Below are 21,877 nucleotides of genomic sequence, written 5' to 3' on the forward strand. Positions count from 1 at the left end.
ACTTCAAAGTACGTAAATAAAAAGGAGGCATAAGAGATTTTACATTTCTAATTTTTATTTTAGGACCTCATCTCAGTGCCCCCTTGCAGCTTGTAGTTTGACATTTAGAAGCTTTGATTTCCCAGTTCAGAACAAATCACTACTATTACTACTACTGCTACTAGTACTACTACCACCATCAACAGAGTTGGAAGGGATCTTGGAGGTTTTCTAGTCTAATCCACTGCTTAGGCAGGAAACCCTACACCACTTCGAACAAATGGTTATCCAACATCTTAAAAACTTCCAGTGTTGAAGCATTCTCAACTTCTGGAGGCAAGCTGTTCCACTGATTAATTGTTCCAACTGTCAGGAAATTTCTCCTTAGTTCTAGGTTGCTTCTCTCCTTGATTAGTTTCCACCCATTGCTTCTTGTTTTACCCACAGTTGCTTTAGAGAATACCTGGATTCCCTCTTCTTTGTGGCAGCCCCTGAGATACTGGAACACTGCTATTATGTCTCTCCTAGTCTTTCTTTTCATTAAATTAGACATACCCAGTTCCTGCAACCATTCTTCATTTGTTTTAGCCTCCAGTCCCCTAATCATCTTTGTCGCTCTGCTTCTACTTCAACTCCAGTAGTCCATTCCAACCTGTTCAACCAAAAGTTCTGTTCCTCTTTCTCTGAGCTGCAGGCAGAAAGAGTTGTGCCAAGTCCCTAGCAGCAGAATGTGACCCAGAAAGAATCACAGTGAGTTTTATTATGTAAGCTTATTGACAAGTAGGTAAAGAGTTAATATAAGAATCTTGGAAGTTGAATAAGCCAATACAGATAGTCATCGACTTACAACCACAATTGAGTCCCAACATTTCTGTTGCTAAGGGTGGCATTCCTTAAGTGGGTTTTGCCCCATGTTATGATCTTTCTTGTCACAGTTGTTAGGTGAATCCCTGCACTTGTTAAATTAGTAACATGGTTGTTAAGTGGCTAAGTAAAGATGGACTAAGTGAGTTCAGCTTTCCCATTGACTTTGTCAGAAGGTTGCAAAAGTTGACCCTGAGACACTGCAACTGTCATAAATACGAGTCAGTTACCAAGCACCTGAATTTTGATCATGTGACTGCAATGGTTGCAAGCAGTAGCGGGTTCCTACCAGTATGGTCGATGCCATCGTACCGGTAGCGAAAATTGAGCTGCGCATGCAGCTCTGGGTCTCCAGTGTGCACACGCATGTATTCGAGCGAGATTTTGCTTCTGCTCATGCGCAGGAAGCAACATCTTGCAACGGGATGCACATGCGCACAAGATTATGGGAATGTTTTGCTTCTGCGCATGTGTGGAAGCAAAAAAAAATCTGAAATCTCATCCGCACATGCATCCCCTCCAATATTTTGTTTCCTGCGCATGCACAGAAGCAAAATCTTGTTCGGTCGCACATGGACACGCATGCCGGAGATGCAAAGCTACACGTGTAATGCACTAGGAGTGGCGGAAGCAGCAAAACCCACCCGGTTATTGTTGTAGTTAGCTCGGGCCCATCTCCTGCCCCAAGGAATGTGGAGGTGAATGTGGGGGAGACATCCACATGCCGCAGGCCTGTTTTGCTCCCAGTAGAATCTGCCGATGAAGTCTCCTCTGACCAAGGAAGCGTGAGTGACAGGGAAGATGGGAGTATGGCAGAAAGCCCAGGAGGAGATCAATCATCTGTATCATCCCTGGATTCTGAACAAGAATTAATGACACATCCACGCATGCGTAGAGTGATGCACAGGAGACAACTGAAGGATTATTACAAGAGAAAATGAGGCCCCCTGTGGTTGGGTGGGGACGCTGTAATTAGTGCTACGGATAAAAGTGCAGCCTGATGTTTTAGCCTCATTGCAGTTTATCCAATTCATTGTTTCGTCAAGATCGTGGTTTTTGCTCTTCAGGATTGTGTGTGGACTCTCTGGACTTTAAAATTTCCCAGTTATTGGGTGTGCAATTGGATTGCATTTCACCTGTGCCTTGTATGTACCAGAAAATCCCTTTGACAATTAAAAAGGGAGCTGTTTCTGTTTTTCTGTTTATAAAAACTTTTGGGTTTTCCTTTTATCGTGTGGTGTGTGTCTTCCGGGACTAATTACCCTGTAATTACGGGCGGTTGAAACATGCTGGCAGAACAGTTATAAATGTGAAAAATGTCCATAAGTCACTTTTTTCACATCGTCACTAAATGAATTGTAAGTTGAGGACTACTTGTACTCTAGCAATAATTTATTAGTGAATTAATTCAGGCAGAATATCTAAGAGTGATATGAACTTCTTTTCCAGAATGCAAGAATGAAGAACCAAACATTGTTTAATCAGATAATACTGATATTGAAACATAGGGGTTTTGGTTTGTGTGTGTGTGTGATATTTAACAGTATTAAGCATTTTAGTTTAGTTTAGATTAGTTTGTAATATTTAAATCATTATTTTTGATATATGAACAAGAGGTTATTATTTCTTATAGTATTTATAAGCTTTTAATTTCCCCCCCACAATGTTTAATTGTTCTAGGAATGATGAAGTAAATTTGGGCTAAATGGAAAGGGGGATTATGTAAATATGTTGATATATATCATAGTTAAATTTTGCTGCACCTTTAATACAAATTATTGGAAAAAAGACCAATAATTAAAATTCGAAGATACTTGTGTTCTTTTTCTAAGTAGAGACTCAGCCCCAGACATCAGGACACAAATTTCCAGAAAATCTTTTGAATTCTGGGTGATTCAAAAACTTGCAATTTTTACCCTTTATTTGCTTAAAACATAAACCCATCCAGCAATAGCTTGTTTGCTTTATGTTTCTCAGATGCTGCCAAGATGTTGATTGTTTATGTGAGCATCTGTATTTGTGTACTTGATATTGTTGCTAGCCAGGTGCTGCTGTAGTTCATGTGGCAGTAGGACGGTTTTGCATTTTAGGGGATGTTGTTGGTCCCTGCTTCAGTTTGATGAAACTGCTGCCTTCCTTGGGATTTTCCACATATGACTGAATGTTGGGAAAGTTAGACCAAAAGGCTGGAACCTCCAATGCTTTTTGCCATGTTCAGCAGAGTGAACCCATCATGACAATGGGGAGTATCCAGGAGGGTGCTGAGTAACTATTTTCTGCAGGAGAGCAACTTTGCCCCTTTTGCGCTCCAACTCTTATTATTTCTAGACAATAGAGAGGTTGAGCCATTTTCCCTCCCTGGCCTGAGAGACAGGCGTTGGCTTTTACTGCACCAAATGAGGCAGTTGTCTGATTTCCTGCCATTAGCTATGTCCTCTTTTTTACCTTACTGGTGACCACAGTGGACAATAGAAACATAGAAACATAGAAGACTGACGGCAGAAAAAGACCTCATGGTCCATCTAGTCTGCCCTTATACTATTTCCTGTATTTCATCTTACAATGGATATATGTTTATCCCAGGCATGTTTAAATTCAGTTACTGTGAATTTACCAACCACGTCTGCTAGAAGTTTGTTCCAAGGATCTACCACTCTTTCAGTGAAATAATATTTTCTCACGTTGCTTTTGATCTTTCCCCCAACTAACTTCAGATTGTGTCCCCTTGTTCTTGTGTTCACTTTCCTATTAAAAACACTTCCCTCCTGAACCTTATTTAACCCTTTAACATATTTAAATGTTTCGATCATGTCCCCCCTTTTCCTTCTGTCCTCCAGGCTATACAGATTGAGTTCATTAAGTCTTTCCTGATATGTTTTATGCTTAAGACCTTCCACCATTCTTGTAGCCCGTCTTTGGACCCGTTCAATTTTGTCAATATCTTTTTGTAGGTGAGGTCTCCAGAACTGAACACAGTATTCCAAATGTGGTCTCACCAGCGCTCTATATAAGGGGATCACGATCTCCTAGAATAGAATAGAACAGAACAATAGAATAGAATAGAACAATAGAATAGAATAGAACTTTATTGGCTAAGCATGATTGGACACACACAAGGAATTTGTCTTGATGCATATGCTCTCAGTGTACATAAAAGAAAATATAAGTTTGTCAAGAATCATAAGGTTTAACATTTAATGATAGTCCGGGTACAAATAAGCAATCAAATCATATTAGGAATCTTGAGTTGTACAAACTGGTCAAGGAATTTGAACAGGAACAAGATCAGCTCTCCAAGATATATCTCATGATGTAATGGACAAAAGAGGATAGATGGCAACCTGTCTTTCCCTAGTCCACCCTTGGAAGGGACTTGTTTATTCTGAATGCACATTTATTTGTTTATTGTATTTATATGCTGCTCACTCCAAATGGACTCTGAGTGGCTAACAATACGAATAAATACAACAGCAATAAAAACAGTTAAAATCTAATAATAAAAGTCAGTAATAACAATAATAACATGCCTAATTCCAGGCCTGCCAGAAAAGCCTGGTCTTAACGGCTTTCCGGAAGACTGGTAGGGTGGAGATAGTGCGGATCTCTGAAAGCAGTTGGTTCCAAAGGGTTGGCGCCACCACAAAGAAGGCTCTTCCCTGAGGTTGTGCCAACCGACATTGTTTGGCAGACAGGACCTGGAGAAGGCCAACTCTGTGGGACCTAATTGGTCATTGGGATTCATGCGACAGAAGACAGTTCCGGAGGTATTCTGGTCAAATGCCATGTAGGGCTTTATAGGTCATTATCAACACTTTGAATTGTGACCGGAAACTGATTGGGAGCCAGTGCAGGCTGTGGAGTGTTGGAGAGACATGGGCATGGGAGGAATTGACCAAGTCCATGATTAAAAATAACTTGACAAATAGATTAGATTTATTGGATTTATATGCCTAGTAGGTGAACAATGAAGTCCAGATTGAAGGACTGCTTCGAAGAAAATAATGATTTCCATTGTTTTACATTGGGAAAAACTATTTTAGGTTGCATAAGTCCAAGCTGACCTATGAGAACTTTGCTCATCAATAGATTTGGAAAGTAGATAGCGTTGTAGCTGATTTGCAGAGATAATTTTATACGCAATCAGCTTCCCCATTATCAGCAAAAATAACTGCTTCCTAGCTGGATCATGAGAAGGCTGTTAAAAACATTGGATATCTCTATTTTAATGTGGATAGGCATATGCTACTCTATATAGGAGATAGGCTGTTCAATACAACTCTTAATAACACTGTCAGGATCAGTAATGAAGTCCACAGATGATAGCACACCAGCGACAAGATACATTATTCCATGACAGTATGAGGGCTGATCTGTGAAACAAATGCATTTGTGTTGATGGGGTTATTCTGAAAAATAGATGTTTTGAGAGAGAGTTATCAAGAGAATAATAAATAACATCTTTGTGAACAGAAGTATTTTCCTCTTTGCTACATGAATTATTAAGGACACATAGGTTTCCAAATAACACAGAAACAGAGGACCAAATTTATGTTAATGTTTATGTTAATACAATGCATTTTTTAATCTATCAAGCCTTTTTCCTAATTTAAGTCAGAAGGCAACCTGGAATTAAATTTACGTTGCATATATAATTTATCTGTGCACATTCTATAAACATTGTTCAGAAAAATCTGAATAATTTGTATGGTAATTGATGACTACATCGTAATTTTCAAAACTTCGTCGTGTTTTGTGAATGCTTTAAATGGAGAGGAAAAACTTCAGCTGGCTGTGCTAGTTGATAAGGTTGTGTGATTTCCTTTTCCTTTGCTCCATAACATGCCATTTGTGTGGCAGATGCATCTTGTAAATATAACGGAAGTTGAGGCACAATGACCATAGAAAGTCAAAATCTCTTCCATTTGCTTCTAGGTTATACTGTTCTTAATTTGTCTATTGTGTGGGTATGTGAAAAATATCAATGGATATTTGGTGACTCAGAATTAAGTTTCAGTAGCACCACCTGTTTTCTCTATCAAATTAGAGTAGTTGTTTTTCTTCCTTAAGATAAAATTAAATTAATTTTATGCAAAATAAAATCCTTTTAGTCTTAACTTTGGGCTCTAGTTGAACTAAAAACTGACAAACGTTAGACTGCGCCAATGATAGTCTGTAATAATTTTGCATATTATTTCTTTCAAATTCCGTCTGTATATTTCCAGTGTGACCAGAATAAAAGTGTGCATGACTCTGTGTAGTTTTTTTTAATTAAAAAAACACTGTTTAGAGTTATTAAACTTGAACCATTAGTTCAGCAACTGTTCAAAGTTGAGACAATGTTGAATTATGACCAGTTCTTGAAGTTCTTGAAGAAAAAATCCCAAATTTTGAAATGAAAATTTCAGCAGAGTTACCAGATCTGGGTTATAGAACTTCAAATATTCACTAGATGACAGGAAAGAGAAACAGAACTCTCAATTTGTTAACATCTAATTTTGCTTTGTGGTCCTAAATTCTGGTAGCCCTCAAATCCTCTAAATTTAAAAAAGGTTTTTGATTGTTTGAAGAACATAAGAACATAAGAAGAGCCATGCTGAATCAGGCCAAATCCCATCGAGTCCAGCATTCTGTGTCTGTCCTACCAATTGTCCTTGGGGATCTTGAACAGAAAAAGAAGGCAAGACCCTCCCTTTCCCTTGACCCTCAACAAATGGTACTCAGGGGAATCTTGGCCGCCTCAACCAACATAGAGGCGGCACATGGACATCCTTGTGCCGCCTGTGAAACATTCCTTGTCTTAATTTAATTTAATTTAATTTATTAAATTTATAAGCCGCCCCACTCCTTTCAGACTCTGGGCGGCGTACAGCAGATAAAAACAATGTCTTCCCTTTGATTTAAATCAACTTGATTTAAATCATACTTTTTAAAGAGCAACTGCCATCTCTGTCCCACAGCAGCTTCTCCTCTGACCTGCTGTTGACAGTCCCATTCACTTTAATGGGATAGCTGGTGATACAAGAAGATGAGGGGCATGACAGGCAGCAGGTGACTGGGTGCCTGATAATAGATCAGTTCTATGGATCAGAAATGACAGGTGCTCTTTAAATGTAAAATTCATTCTTGCTGATAGTTAGAATATTTAATATTATTCATCTGAAATAAAATGAAGCTTTTCCATTTAGCTTGCAGAGCTTGGATTCATTGAATGAGTTTACCAAAAATGTAAATATTGCAGAATATACAGTCTTATGCTACATAAGCTCCATTTCATGCTGAATAAACTAAATTATCAATGTCTCTTAAATAGAAAACTATCTTTAGATAGATTTTTACTACAAGAGCATTTTCTTAAAATAAATTTAATAAAAAAATCTGATTTAAATAAAAAACTATGATTTTTTATTTACCCTGAACCTGAACCAATGGTGTATACTGTTACATTCAAACAAGTTCAGATTTTAGGTCTTGTGAGTAGATCATAATGGCACTAAAATTGTGTGGGAATAAATAGAACCTACTAATTAAAAAAAAACTGAAATAAAATGGAAGGAGCCAAAATTAACTAAATAGAAAGTTATTTGAAATATTTCAAGGTTCAATTATATTTCAATAAGCATAAATTAGCAAAATAAATGGTTTTGGTCATTATTTTTGAATAAATACGTACATGTGATATTCCTTCATAGTTTTTGAAGAGTACTTTGATGTCAAGATTTGCGCATGAATTGGATTAAAGTGAGAGAGAGGTGCGCATAGTCAGCTACTCTCTCTTCCCAGATTCCATCTTGCTCCAAATAGTAGGACAAGAGTCAAGACAGTTGGAGATTGTCTAGGCGCAGACAATCTGATTAGGGCGCCTTTCATGTCTTTCCGTGCTCTTAGTGTACCACATTGTTTGTAGAGACTGCCTTGACCGTTGTCCTAATCTAGTAGATTTCATCTGTTCAGTCCATTGGAATCTGTATGCACATGCTCGGGATAGGCAAGTTCCTATCTCACTGAAGGTCGGTGACTCAATGGCTACACTCAACTGGTTTGGCCAGCCTGTGAGAGCTGTTGCTTGGAGTGTGGCTGATGCGCATGCTACAGCTACTGGGAGCCACAGGTGAGAACTGAATGACAAGTGGGCTCAAAAGTGAGCGAACTTCCCTAAAAGCTGCCCTAAAATGAGCTTCCGTAAAAGGACATGACATCCTCCTACACCAGAGGTGCTAACCTTCTCGTACACCCCATATACAGTACTTGTATCATACATCTGGAGAAGAACTGGGCTGTATGCATACAAGTGGTATGAAGGTTGATTAATAGGGGCAATCCCATTTATATATACAATGAAGGAGGAAATCCTGCTATTTCTTCTAAATTTGTGTGGAAGAAAAATCTACTTTTCCTCTAAGCCTGTTGGACAGTGATACAAAGGATTTTTTCTTTGAATTGTCTTCAGAAAAGGCCTTGACATAATTAAAATTACTGAATGCATTTCAAATATATGATCCTTGTTCAAGGATTCCAGCCCTTTTTCTATTCCAAAAGCATAGATGTTTTTCTAAGTACAGGCCATTTTTATTTCTTCATATATTGTATATATTAGCTATTCAGTATAAGTTATTTACATGTTGAATATAGTAGACCTTCTGTTTTACATAATGAGTAGCTGTAAGAGTCCGTACCTAAAGGTTAATTGCAACAGATTATGTCTTTTCAATGGTCACTCACTTTTATATTCAGTCTATTCTCTTGCGACTTGCAGACAAAGACCTCACTTAGTTCGCTAATATATACTTGCGAAAAATAGTTCATTAGATTTTTAAAAATATCGACCAAGGTCTTTGAACATTTAATGTATTGTTTATGATAATGATATTTCAGACTCTTTCCTACCCACCTTTTTAAAAACCAGGTTATATCATTTTATTAACACAAGTTTACATTATTAGTTTTACTAAGTACTGTATTATAATTTTAGAAATTGGTCAAGAAAATGGCATTTTCAGAATATTAGTGTGCTAGATTTATTTCCTAGTCGTAATATATATTGTATAAAGATTTAAGAAGAAAATATAAGCAATCATTTTGCTAAAACCTAATGACCTTTGAAGTTAATCTAATTATTGATCAATGAGAAGTGGATACTGCAGAACTTTACTATAGTTACAGTAAATCTATAGATTCTAATGTCAATATTTATTTAATGGAAATATTTTTTTAAAAAAACCTTTGAATAAAGTTTGAGAAATGGAACAGATCAATAAAATTAGCAGTAATTTTAAACATTTGAAGAAAAAAATTGTTGATTGTTACTGTTGAAAAATTAATTGATTGAAAAAGAGCAAGGACCAATTGCTTCAGTCTACAAGCAAAGCATCTGTCTGTCTGTCTGTCTGTCTGTCTGTCTGTCTGTCTGTCTGTCTGTCTGTCTACCTGGCTACCATCTTTCTGACCAAATTATTTCCGGTTCTTCCCAAGAGCTGTTTCACTGTAGTTAAAAGCTGAGTCCACATCTATATATGCTTCTGCTGATTGGATCTATTCGTGCTGATGTTAGTGCAAAAATCTCTAGTCTTGGCAAGTTGAAATGACAACTTCTGAAGACAGAATAGATAATGCTGACTCTATGAAAAATAATCTGATGGCATAAGGAAATATCCTGTATATCTAAGGAAATGTTTTAGTAGACAACGCTATTGCTATTTGCTATTTATGATTGCCAAAATCTAATCGGAGAAATACACCTTTTTCCTAATTGTCTTGACAACTTATCCATTAATACTATACTAGATGTAATGTAAGAAACACAGGAGTGTATTCTCAGATAAGTCAATTTTTAAATATAGTTTCTGTGAGGGAAGAATCTGTTGTAAGTTTTTTGGAGTTTGGCTTCAATATATTGCAGTTTCCTATCATAGTAATATATTTTTGGTCAGATTCCTTCAAATGTTGCCTCTCTTGCTTGGACTCTATATGTGGCTTTCTAACTCTTTCTTCTTACTCTTTTTAATTGTTTGTGTTTGGAAATACAGTGGTACCTCGTGATATGAACCCCTCGTGATATGAACCCCTCGTGATATGAACCCGGGGTTCGGAAATTTTTTGCCTCTTCTTATGAACTTTTTTCGGCTTACGAACCCACCGCAGATCGCAAAATGGCGCTCCGCTGGGCGCTCCCGCCCGGCTGTCACCTTTTAAAACAGCCAGGGGGCTTCTCGGCGTTCTCCCAAACCTGAACCTGGAAGTTCAGATTCGGGTTCCGGAGGCCGCTGAGAAGTGCCCGGCTGTTTCAGAAGGTGACAGACGGGCGGCGGCGCTTGGCGGTGCGCCGTTTTTGCGATCGGTGGCAGCGTTTTTGGCCGATCTGGAGGCTGGAAAGGAGGTGGGGAATCCCAGTAGGGAATTCCATGGGCGGAGCTTTGACGTCACGAAGTTCTCTTATATATTGTATATCTATGATATATCAATAGATATATCAATATAAAGTATCTATTTTGTCAACATCGGTTGGCTTTTCCTAAGGATACATATTATTTGCAGTCTCTTTTGTTTTGCTTTTTTCCATGTTGTGCTTAAGTTATTAGCAAATAAAAACTCATCAGCTGTACATTGTAATTGGAGGTCTTTGAACTGGATTTGTGATGAGTAAAGCAAATGAATGCCATCATGAACTGTTGGAACAACCTTATGTATTTGCAAATAACCTTTTTTTTGGCTTGAGGATGTATGATATATTTATTCTTTTCAAACTACAATAAAATATATATATTCAGTGATTTCATAGACCAGAGATGAATAGAATACTTCTCTGACCTAAATATTCTGAAATTTTATGAAATCACAAAAGTTTTCATTATTCAATGAGATTTCTTAATAATTTGAGAGTTCATAATTTGTTGAATCTGAGATCTTTGCTCTATGTGTGTACCATTGCAAAACAATGCTGACCCTCATCTTTAGTTATTTAACTGTTCTGGGCTACATGTCTGATATTTTAGGTCTAATTTCTTTATTTGTATTTTTGCTTTTATCCAGGCATTCCTTCACAGAATAATGCAGTGGGCTATTACTAAGATTGACAAAAATGTAACAGAGGAAACGGTTAAGGTTAGTTGTTATTTGTGTTCACTTCCTTTTTATTGTTTCTCAAATTGATTTATTTATACTCTGGGTTTCTTTCTTACAGACATTGTTCTCAAATATTGAAGATATCCTAGAAGTTCACAAGAACTTCCTATCTAGGATTGAAGAATGTATGCATCCCGAACCTAATTCGCAACAAGAAGTGGGATCCTGCTTTCTCCACTTTGTATGTCAACTCCAGTAATATAAGCTTTATGTAATTGATAATATTCTTTTCTCCAGTGCTGCTTTTTTTTAAAAAAAATAATTGCTGGCATGGTAGTTCATGTATACTCCACTTAGAGGACAAAATGATCTTGATTGCATAATTCATGAGATCTTTTAAGGACGCTTGGAAGCTGAATTTGCAGCCTATTCACTAGAAAGAGTAGGCGTCATCATGATTTTCATGAATCAGGCCTAACATATTTGAACAATAATCACTTTTTTTAACATTTGTCTTGAATAACTTTCCCCTCCAGTAATAAATACGCAGATAACATTTTTTTTACACTAAACACATTTGATATGTAAGTGAACAGGAGTAATTTCACTGACTTTAAAATGCACAGTTTTGTAAAGTTACACTACATAGTCATTGTGCTATAGGTACTCTATGGGAGCCTGATTTTAACCATGAAAAGATATAAACCCTTCCTTGAACCTAACTATAAAACTAAAATAAAAAAATGAAATACTTCTTTTTATAAACTGATTTGTCAATAAGTAAATATTTGTTATAAACCAATTGTGTTTTATATTAGTTCACAGACACTGTCTTTGTTTATATTTTTACTTACATTATTCCTTTAAAAATATCTGTTAAAATATGACCAAAGTAACTAATCTAAAAACTTTTTATTCAGAAAGAAAGATTTCGTATCTATGATGAATACTGCAGCAATCATGAAAAAGCACAAAAGCTTTTGCTTGAACTTAACAAAATAAAAACCGTACGGACATTTATACTGGTAAATAAATAATTTTTTTTTGTATCTCGATCTTCTGGTTTGTCCGGTAATTTGATTGCAATTCACTTCTAAGGAAAGCCAGTTTGATGGTGTGGTTAATGCATTTGGGTTGAAACAAGGAGACAGTGAGTTCTAGTCCCATCTTAGGTGTGAAACCCACTGTGTGACCTTGGGCCAATCACTTTTCTCAGTCCTGGGAAGGATGGAAAAGAAAATCACTTATGAAGTCTTGCCAAGAAAATTTCAGATACTAATCCATGCAGTTTCCAGGAGTCATCAATGATTCAAAGGTGTGCAGATATGTGTGTGTGTATGTGCCCATGTGCGCATACATTTTCAAGTGGTATGTAATCTTTTGAAAGCTAAATAAAGAGAGGTCTGCTGGATAAGAATAAGTGCCCTCTTTATTCATCACCCTGTTTCCCAGGACTTATAGCTATTCAAATATTAAATTTCAAATTAATCCCAAGTAGCATGGTAAACAGAAATGAAGGGTCTTGTTTTTAGGTAGTGCAAGTTTGTCCTCTGCTCAATACATTCTTTTCCAAATTCTACCCCTTAACAGGTATTGCACTAAAGCTTAATTAGGATGTTGCATATTGACAGTGTGGCTAACAGCTATAAATAAAGTGCCTTAGACCAGGGGTGTCAAACTTGATTTCATTGAGGGCCGTATCAGAGTTCTGTTTGACCTCAGGGGGCCAGGATGGGCATGGCTGGGGCGAACATGGCCAGCTTGATGTCACTTGGGTCAGGGAAGCCCAACTGCTCTGCCAGTGAAAACGGGCTTCCAATCTCTGTTTTCAGCTGGGATAGCATCCTGCAATCCTCTGCCAGTGAAAACGGAACTCCATTTTCACTGGCAGAGGGTTGCAGGAGGCCGTCCCAGCCAAAAACAGAGATTAAGAGCCCATTTTCGCTGGCAGTGGCACCATGGGAAGATCCTTTGTTCTTTTCATGACGACCCTGTGGGCTGAATCTCAAGGGCTGGATCTGGTGCATGGACCTTGAGTTCGATACGCCTGGCCTAGACCAATAAAATGACATGATTACCAGATCTTATAATTGTGAATTCTATAAATTCATTATATGCTAAGAGATGCATTATCCATTGTTCTGAATTTGAGTTTATAATCTTGTGGGGGGTTTTGTCAGCGCTGAACAGCACTTTGTCTTTAAAAGCAAAGGATGATTAGGGCAGAACTTTATCATAATATATATAAAACGATACAAAGTTTTGATCTGCAGTTAATTAAAATTTCACTGTTTTATTATAAACAACATACTGGTTACATCATAATATGAAGTGTAAATTATATTTTTCCCAGGTACTATTTAAGATCTGCTCTATTACATTTTATCTGTGTCTTGGTAAAGGAAGTGTGTCCAAGCACAAACCTACCAAATCTCAAATGTATTTTTGCTTCAAAAATTATCTCTAAGGGATGGATATAGCTAAAACAGACAAATACATATTCTTTAATTCCCTTTTTAGAACTGCATGCTATTAGGAGGACGAAAAAGTACAGAGGTACCTTTAGAAGGTTATTTGGTATCACCAATCCAGAGAATATGCAAGTATCCTCTTCTTTTGAAGGTATATATTTTTTGTTTGAAGAAATGTGAAAATATGTTCTTCTGAAGATATCATATTTTACATGGAAATTATTTTGTTTTCTGAATTTTGTTTGTCATTTGGAAATAAAAATCTGTTTGCACAAGCAAATAAGATTATTGTATATTAAAGGGTATAATAATACCCATTATGCACAGAAACAAAGATGGAACCTAGTATGCCAACACTATTCCTTCCTATGAAATAAAGATCCCTGGATGGAGATTTTTTTGGGCTATTTCTAGGAAGAAACTTCTTTGTGCCTACAGGTTTTATTATTTCAACTGGGAAAATATCTGGAAGCTGTTTTGGGACTTGTTTAGGGGACCACACTTCTACTTAAATCATTTCTTATATAAACATACTGTTGGAATCACAGTGCCTACAGTTATCCAATTGTGGGGTGACATGGAGATGAGTGTTGCTGTATAATGCCTCCAGGTCTCGAATAGGTCACGCATGCAATCATGCACAAGAATATATACAAAAGTTTTCTTCATCACTACCTACATCTGCTGCGTGCTGCCAAAGTAGGAGCTGTGAGTCTAAGAAAAGAGGCAGTATGGAGAAGTACAATGTATTTGTTTGACCAATTTATATAGGTATCCATTTCACTAAACAAGTAACTCTGAGAGGCTTATATAAATTGGAATCCTGTCCAGAACTATGAAATGGAATAGAATGGAAAAATGGAATTCTGTCCACAAGTATGGATGGACCATTTCTGGAGTCATTGTACTTCATTGTACTTCTATATAGTAGCCCAATTCAGATCTACTACTCCACTTTTACCACCGAATAATTATGAATAAAGTTCCTGGTAGTTTGCAAATGTTGTATTAACATAAATCACATGTTGGCATAAATGCCCATATTCATTGTATGGCTTCTTATGATATAAAATATTAGTACTGAATATTTTGGTATTTGATTATAACTGTTATAAAAATAGTGAAAATATGAATCCAAATGAAACAGGATTCAAATATGATCCAGCATCTTAAAGACTGGAATTAGAAACTATGCCTTTAATGAAAATGGATAATAATGCTAATGCTAATTATATAGTTTTAATCTCATGATCAATTTGATATCGCAATCTTAAAGTGCCTATAAATGTAACAGAATTTATTGCTAAATGAATAGGCATGGTTTTATAGCTTTATCATGAAAGTGATATGTTAATGTTAATTGACTTTCATTTTGGGGAGAGTATAAAAATGGATTTTATTATTTTTTTAAAAAATAGGAATTGTTAAAGCGCACTCCCAAAAAGCACAGTGACTATTCCATCTTAATGGAAGCTCTCCAAACAATGAAGGCTGTCTGTTCCAACATAAATGAAGCCAAGAGACAGATGGAAAAATTAGAGGTTTTAGAGGAATGGCAGTCTCACATTGAAGGATGGGAGGTAATGTCATAAAATGTATTATTTTAGCAATTTGGAAGAAATAAGAACTCTGTACTATTAATCTTATATTCTGCATAGGCCATTATCATACACAATTAGAATACATCATTGTTCTTTGTTTTACTTAGTAGATTGTTATCTTTGTGACGTCTGATCAATCCACATCTGGTTTATCAATGACAGAAATTTCAAGTGAAGAGTTTTTGGCGCCAAGCCCCCAGGAATTTCCTAGCATTTTTGGACTTAGCTTGGTTTATGCATTCAGTTTTCTAGTGGAAAGTATGATTAAATCTAGATATAAACAGCTATTTACACACCATTCAAAAGAGACAATGAAAAAGCTCAAAAGTAAACATTCAATTCTGCTGGATTTGAGGAAGTGGACAAGGTCCTCAGTCCCGTCAATGCAACCACTTGTCAATTAGATATTTGTCCTTCTTGGTTGGTGAAAGCCTCCCAGAGGTGGGCTCAGGCAGTGATAAATTATTTACTGCCGGAGGGGATGTTTGAAGGGCTTTAGTTTGTCACTCGTTTGCATCCTCCCAAAACTATCATCTAATTCTGCCCCTCTGAACAATTTTTATCCAGTTTCTCTTCTTTTCTTTTTAGAGAAGGTAATAGAAAAGTGGTTGCTTGGCAACTTCAGAGGTTCCTGAATGAATTGGATTATATAGACCCCTTTCAGTCAGGATTCAGGCCCAGTTACTTGTGGATGATCTCTGGTGAGAGTGGAATAAGAGTAGTGCAACCATCTTTGTTCCTCTTGAACTTTTAGCAGCCTTTGATACCATCGGCCATGGTATAGAATTGTTGCAGTATAGCATAAAATGTTAGAATAGGATTATAATTATACAGTGATCCCTCTATTATCGCGAGGGTTCCGTTCCAAGACCCCTCGCGATAATCGATTTTTCGCGATGTAGGGTTGCGGAAGTAAAAACCATTTGCGCATGCGCGCCCTTTTTTTCTATGGCCGCGCATGCGTAGATGGTGGAGTTTGCGTTCCCCGCCACCCACGCAAAGGGGAAACCCTGATTCGGCTCCTCGCTGCTGCTGCGCTACCGAGCAGATGAGCTGCTGGGCGGCCGAAGGAACCTTCCCTGGGTCTTCCCCCTCTTGCTGGCGGGCGGGCGAGCAGCGGGCATCAGCGAGGAGCCGGGGTTTCCCCTTTGTGTGGGCGGCCGGGAAGACCCAGGTTGGGGGTTCGGGGGGGTGCTGGGAAGCCCCCCAGGCCGGCTGTGACCTTTTAAAACAGCCGCGCCGCTTCCCAGCTGAGTCCTGAAGCCAAACGCGGAAGTGGGTTTTTTTTAAATTAATATTTTTTTAAAAAATCGCGATACAGCGTTTCGCGAAGATCGAGATCGCGAAACTCGAGGGATCACTGTAATTATAATTCTGGACCTCTAGCATAAGAATACTCTACTCACCCTGATTCTATAACCCAGGACAAGGAAGGGCACTAACCCGCCTAATCTGCATTCCTGGCAATTACTGCAGGGAAACAAAAGGGCTCAAATAAACATCTCACAATAAAGGAAGTTTTCACCACTCCGGACAGGACAGGACGTTATAGGATCAAAGGGGGGGGGATTTACATTGCCTGAAGCATACAACAGGACGACAGAGTAATTAAGGAAGATTAGTGAGATAAGAAGACTTCAGAGAAATTAGGTGTGAGAACTTCTGCTCTTGGAAAGAGTTTCTAGGAAATTGTTTCTTGATATCTATGGGAAAAGGAAGAACTCCAAAGATACGTTTGAAGTTGTGTAGGGACTTTGACAGCATCCACATAGAATAGAAACATAGAAACATAGAAGACTGACGGCAGAAAAAGACCTCATGGTCCATCTAGTCTGCCCTTATACTATTTTCTGTATTTTATCTTAGGATGGATATATGTTTATCCCAGGCATGTTTAAATTCAGTTACTGTGGATTTATCTACCACGTCTGCTGGAAGTTTGTTCCAAGGATCTACTACTCTTTCAGTAAAATAATATTTCCTCATGTTGCTTTTGATCTTTCCCCCAACTAACTTCAGATTGTGTCCCCTTGTTCTTGTTTTCACTTTCATATTAAAAACACTTCCCTCCTGGACCTTATTTAACCCTTTAATATATTTAAATGTTTCGATCATGTCCCCCCTTTTCCTTCTGTCCTCCAGACTATACAGATTGAGTTCATTAAGTCTTTCCTGATACGTTTTATGCTTAAGACCTTCCACCATTCTTGTAGCCCGTCTTTGGACCCGTTCAATAGAATTCTTTATTGGCCAAGTGTGATTGGCACGCAAGGAATTTGTCATTAGTGCATATGCTCTCAGTGTACATAAAAGAAAAGATACATTTGTCAAGAATTATGAGGTACAACACTTAATGATTGTCATTAGGTACAAATAAGTAATCAGGAACCAATCAAGTAATCAGTAATCAAATAAGTAATTAAGAACCAATCAAGAAAACATATCCTATGGGGTCTGGGCTGGGAAGCACAGTTTTGTGTTGGTTCGGCTACTTTGTCCAAGGCCGGTCCCAGTCAGTGTTGATTGGAATGACAGATTCAAGTGTATGCCAGTTGCAGCCTTTCCTGGATCAGCAGTCCCTTGTTATCTCATCTTTAGACTATTATAATGATGTCCATATCGGACTCTCTTTGAAGACAATTTGGAAATTTCAACTGTTGCAGAGTACTAGAGTGCTGAATTAGAAATAATTCTCCGCTATTGGTAGAAATTTCAAAACTGAGCAAGTGAAAAATGGAAAAATGACAGCCACAGGTTTCCCTTACAAATTATATTTTCTATTGAGCACAGGGCAGAAATTTTTAAATAATGTGAATTTACTTTTCAAATAAGTTTCTTTCAGAATAGAGAAACATAGTACATTGAGGGAAAATGGTCTCTTTCTTGTCTCTTTCACAAATAATTTCTTATAGGATATGACTCCTAAAAATCCTTATATTAGTTAGAAATTTTTGAATTAGTTTTTTGGAGGATTGTTTTTTTAATGTTTTCACTGTGGTAGTAGAAACAAGAGTAATGCAAATGTTTTTTTTTTAAAAAATGGCTAAAATGGAAGCACATGCCTTTGCAAGAAGAAAGGTTAAAAACATTATGGTAAGTACCATAATTTTTGGAATATAAGACTCACCGGAGTGTAAGACGGACCTTAGATTTGGGCAGGAAAATAGTGGGAAAAATCTACCTACCAGGTATTCATTTGGCTAGCATCCTTAGTCTGTTCAGCTTCGGCACATTATTTTATGTGGTTAGGGATGAAAAAGCCTTTTTCGCTTTTAGGGAGAAAAAGGGTGTATCTTATACTCTGAAAAACACGGTAAGTTCCTGATACAACCATTGCATTCATTTCTCTACTATCAGAGAAATATGAAGTAAATTCAAAAGACTGGAGGTAAAAATAACTGATCTAGAAGAAATTACTTCAAAGAAAATACAAAATAGGTCTGAATATTTTTGGATGAGAATATAAAAGAAGATTCAGCAGAAGATTATAATAGATGAAGCGAATCACAGTATATGATCAAATAGAAGTTTAATGAAAATAGAAAATGTATTGAGCAAAGCATGAAACTGGAACTTTCTCTCATATACAGTACTGCTAAATAATGTTTGTTAGATTTTAACTTAGTGCTAATCCAAACCAGTCAATAATGATTTTATAATGAAATTGCACTTCAGGAGACTATGCCTTTGTGTGATATATGAACTCAGTCAGCTTGGCTTCTCTTTAGCTGGGTCTGTGAATGAATGAACAGTTACTCTGTTTTCCACCAAGATTAATTTATTTATTTATTGGACTTTTATGCCGCCTCTCTCCAAGGACTCGGGGCGGCTTACAACAAATAATAAAATATTGTATAACATTTTAGATCCAATTAATTAAATATAAAATCTAAAAAACTGAAGACATAAAAAGCAGTAATTCCCATTCAATCAACTTTCTCTCCGTACATTTATCGGCCAGGGGGCAAGAATCTAATAGCCCCCAGCCTGGCGACATAAATGCGGAAGGCAAGGCGGGTGGGGGCAGTACGAATTTCCCGGGGGGAGTTGATTCCAGAGGGTTGGGCCCTTCACAGAGAAAGCTCTTCTCCTAGGACCCGCCAACCGACATTGTCTAGTTGATAGGACCTGGAGAAGGCCAGCTCTGTGGAACCTGACTGGTCGCTGGGATTTGTGTGGGAGAAGGCGGTCCATAGGTATTCTGGCCCGAATACAATTCATATGCTGTTTTCTCCTCATCTTTCCCATTTTACTTATTATTTCATATTGAGTACACAACAATTAGAAGCAAAACCAGTAAGCAATAAAAACATATAATCAACTTAATACTGTGTATTAGTGATAGTTAAAATATCATTATATATCTGATAATTTTGAATTCAAATTTCCCCATTAACCAAATAGATGGAAATAAAGTGGCACTTGACCACTACGCTTAGAATAGGTTTTGTGTGGAACAACATTCAATGCATCATCAGAGTTTTCATATGATAAAGGGACAATAGCTTAATTAAAGAATTGCTTTGCATATAGAAGTTCCTGGTTCAATCCTTGTCATCTTGAATTTTTATTTTTAAAATATAATATATATCATTGTTTAGCTATCGGGATTGGCAATTACTGAAGTGGTGGATAAGTAAAATGGCAACTGTGCTTATGATCTTAGTTTAGCCTTCCTTTACTTTACAGACCCGTAGAGCAGTGGTGCGTTACTCCTGGTTTGTCCCAGTTCAACGAACCAGTAGTGGTGGCAGAAGGAGGCTCTGTCTTACTTGCCTAGGACACTTCTGTGCATGCGCAGACAAGTCACATACAAGCGAACCGGTAGCGACGGGATTTAGAAGCCACTACTTTTGCAGAGGTCATAAGTGCAAGGAATAGCCAAAAATTTACTTTTTTCAGCATCGTCATAACTGCAAACACTTTTAGAAGGTGGGCGCTAAATGAGGATTACCGGTACTTGTAATGAGGTTTCTGGAATGTCCATTGTGACTCTAAATAGCTGTTACTAAGTCAAACATTATTACAGGTAGCTAGATAAATATACAGTATATGTGATAAAACTGTCCAGTACTGAAAACATATTACCAGTTAATTATTAATTTCTAGTGAAGGCTTGTTACATTACACCTTCATAAATACCTTTTTAAGCAAAGTATATTTTAGTTGCAATTTACTTGTTAAATGTTTAAGAGTCAACTTTCTTCTAATGAGAGATAATGGTCTCATTTTAAAAAATCTACCACATTTATGAGGCCTTTCTTTAATAAACCCTTCTGTTACTAAAACAGCTTTAATTAACTGAACATCTGGTTTGCTATAAGGCTTAAGAACAGAGAAATATACTTGTTAGAGATATTCTGTCAGAAGAAAATGTTTAGCATGTTGCTTACTTAGGAAAAAGCTATTTTTAGCATCTGATGGAGGATCAAAGCATGCAAAAGTGTCATAAATTGAGCTTGGTTAATGATTATAATTAGACAATTGTAGAAAAGTAGACAACTTGAAAAATACATTTTAAATTTTATTTTTCTTCTTTAATGGTACACACTCCAAATGCAGTTTTATTTAGTGGGTGTTTTTATTGTAGAATTATAATTGTTAAAGTAACTTGCTCTTTTGTTTTGACGTCATGTCAGAAAAATAGGATATTTTGAATTAATGCAAGCTGATAGCTTTTCTCATGCCAGCGGATGATGTCACCTTTGTTTTTAAGACGTTAAAGAAGAGTGGGAGTGGGTGGAGCTCCTCTGAGGAACTCCCCCCCCCCCATTTTAACTCCCCATTCTGCCTCAATCAACAATAACTGGAACCAACTGGAGAATGGAAAATTAAGAATTAAAAACTAATAAATCCAGAAATTTAAAAAAAGGGGGGAAAAGAATAGTAAAGGAAAAAAAATAACTTCCCCCTTCATCACAAGTATAAACAATTTTAGTTACTTATCATCTCCTTTTAAAGTACAACAAGTGATCTCTTTTTCTCATATCCCATCTTTTAGCTATAAACAAATTCTTAAAAATCTTGTTCAGTAAAAGTCCATTAAGGTTTACCAGAGATAACAGGATACCCATTTAATCTAGTTAATAATTTAGCTATTAATTATATTTAATCTAATCTAATAAACCAACTTTATATCCTTTCTTTCTAATTTTAACAATCTTGATATTTACTTCTGTCAGTCTCCTAAACTTGATTACCCATCCAGCTTTCCTTAGTACTTTTTCACAAAATTATTCAGACAAGACTATTTTGTAAATTGGGTATAGTAAAATTATCTAGGGCACTCTTTTGGTTTATTATTTATTTATTCCTTTTAATTATTAAGACATCAGTCAATTTCTTTTGTATATTCCACGTGGCATCTTTTCCCATATCATTCTGGTAGCTTTTCATTTTTAAATCAGAGAGGATCCACCTCCTAAAAGAATTAAATTACTGACCATTACCAGCTGTATCACTTTTTGTGAAGTCTTGACTGGCCAGTAGGGACATGAATTAGCAGCCAGACTCCTAGTTCTAAGAATTCTTTCTATTTCCCCAAGACAAATAGACTTAAACACTTTTCATATATCACCGCTAGATCATGTCCCATGTCAATTTCATATGATTTTTATAGCTACAATCCAGGTCAAAGTGGATTTGAGTAAATTTAAGTGCTCAGTGTCCATAGCAACTTTATACAGTTGATATCTAGAATACTTCTTACAATGGCCATACATATATAGTCCTTCAAGCCATGCCTCCTGGGCTATCTGTAAACATGATAATAGCAGAAATATAATGGCATTGTTGATTGCCAAAAGGGAGACTATAATGATTATTTATGCTTAGGCATGTTGGCTCCTTATTTTTCTCCAGTGCCTTTTGCTAGCATTTCATTTAATAGAGTGGATACCGGCA

At 36.9% G+C, this 21,877-nt stretch overlaps 1 protein-coding gene across 1 annotated transcript in view; it reads left to right on the plus strand.

Annotated features, from left to right (window-relative positions):
- The window catches only part of PREX2 (phosphatidylinositol-3,4,5-trisphosphate dependent Rac exchange factor 2), a 114,541-nt gene that overhangs the window by 10,569 nt on the left and 82,095 nt on the right, over positions 1-21,877 (plus strand). Inside the window, exons 2-6 of the mRNA XM_070747896.1 lie at positions 10,870-10,941; positions 11,021-11,143; positions 11,823-11,927; positions 13,423-13,524; positions 14,792-14,953. Coding sequence (XP_070603997.1) covers positions 10,870-10,941; positions 11,021-11,143; positions 11,823-11,927; positions 13,423-13,524; positions 14,792-14,953 — 564 coding nt within the window. The remainder of the gene's footprint in view (positions 1-10,869; positions 10,942-11,020; positions 11,144-11,822; positions 11,928-13,422; positions 13,525-14,791; positions 14,954-21,877) is intronic.

This window comes from Erythrolamprus reginae, chromosome 3 (assembly GCF_031021105.1).
Source record: "Erythrolamprus reginae isolate rEryReg1 chromosome 3, rEryReg1.hap1, whole genome shotgun sequence".
NCBI lineage: Eukaryota > Metazoa > Chordata > Lepidosauria > Squamata > Dipsadidae > Erythrolamprus > Erythrolamprus reginae.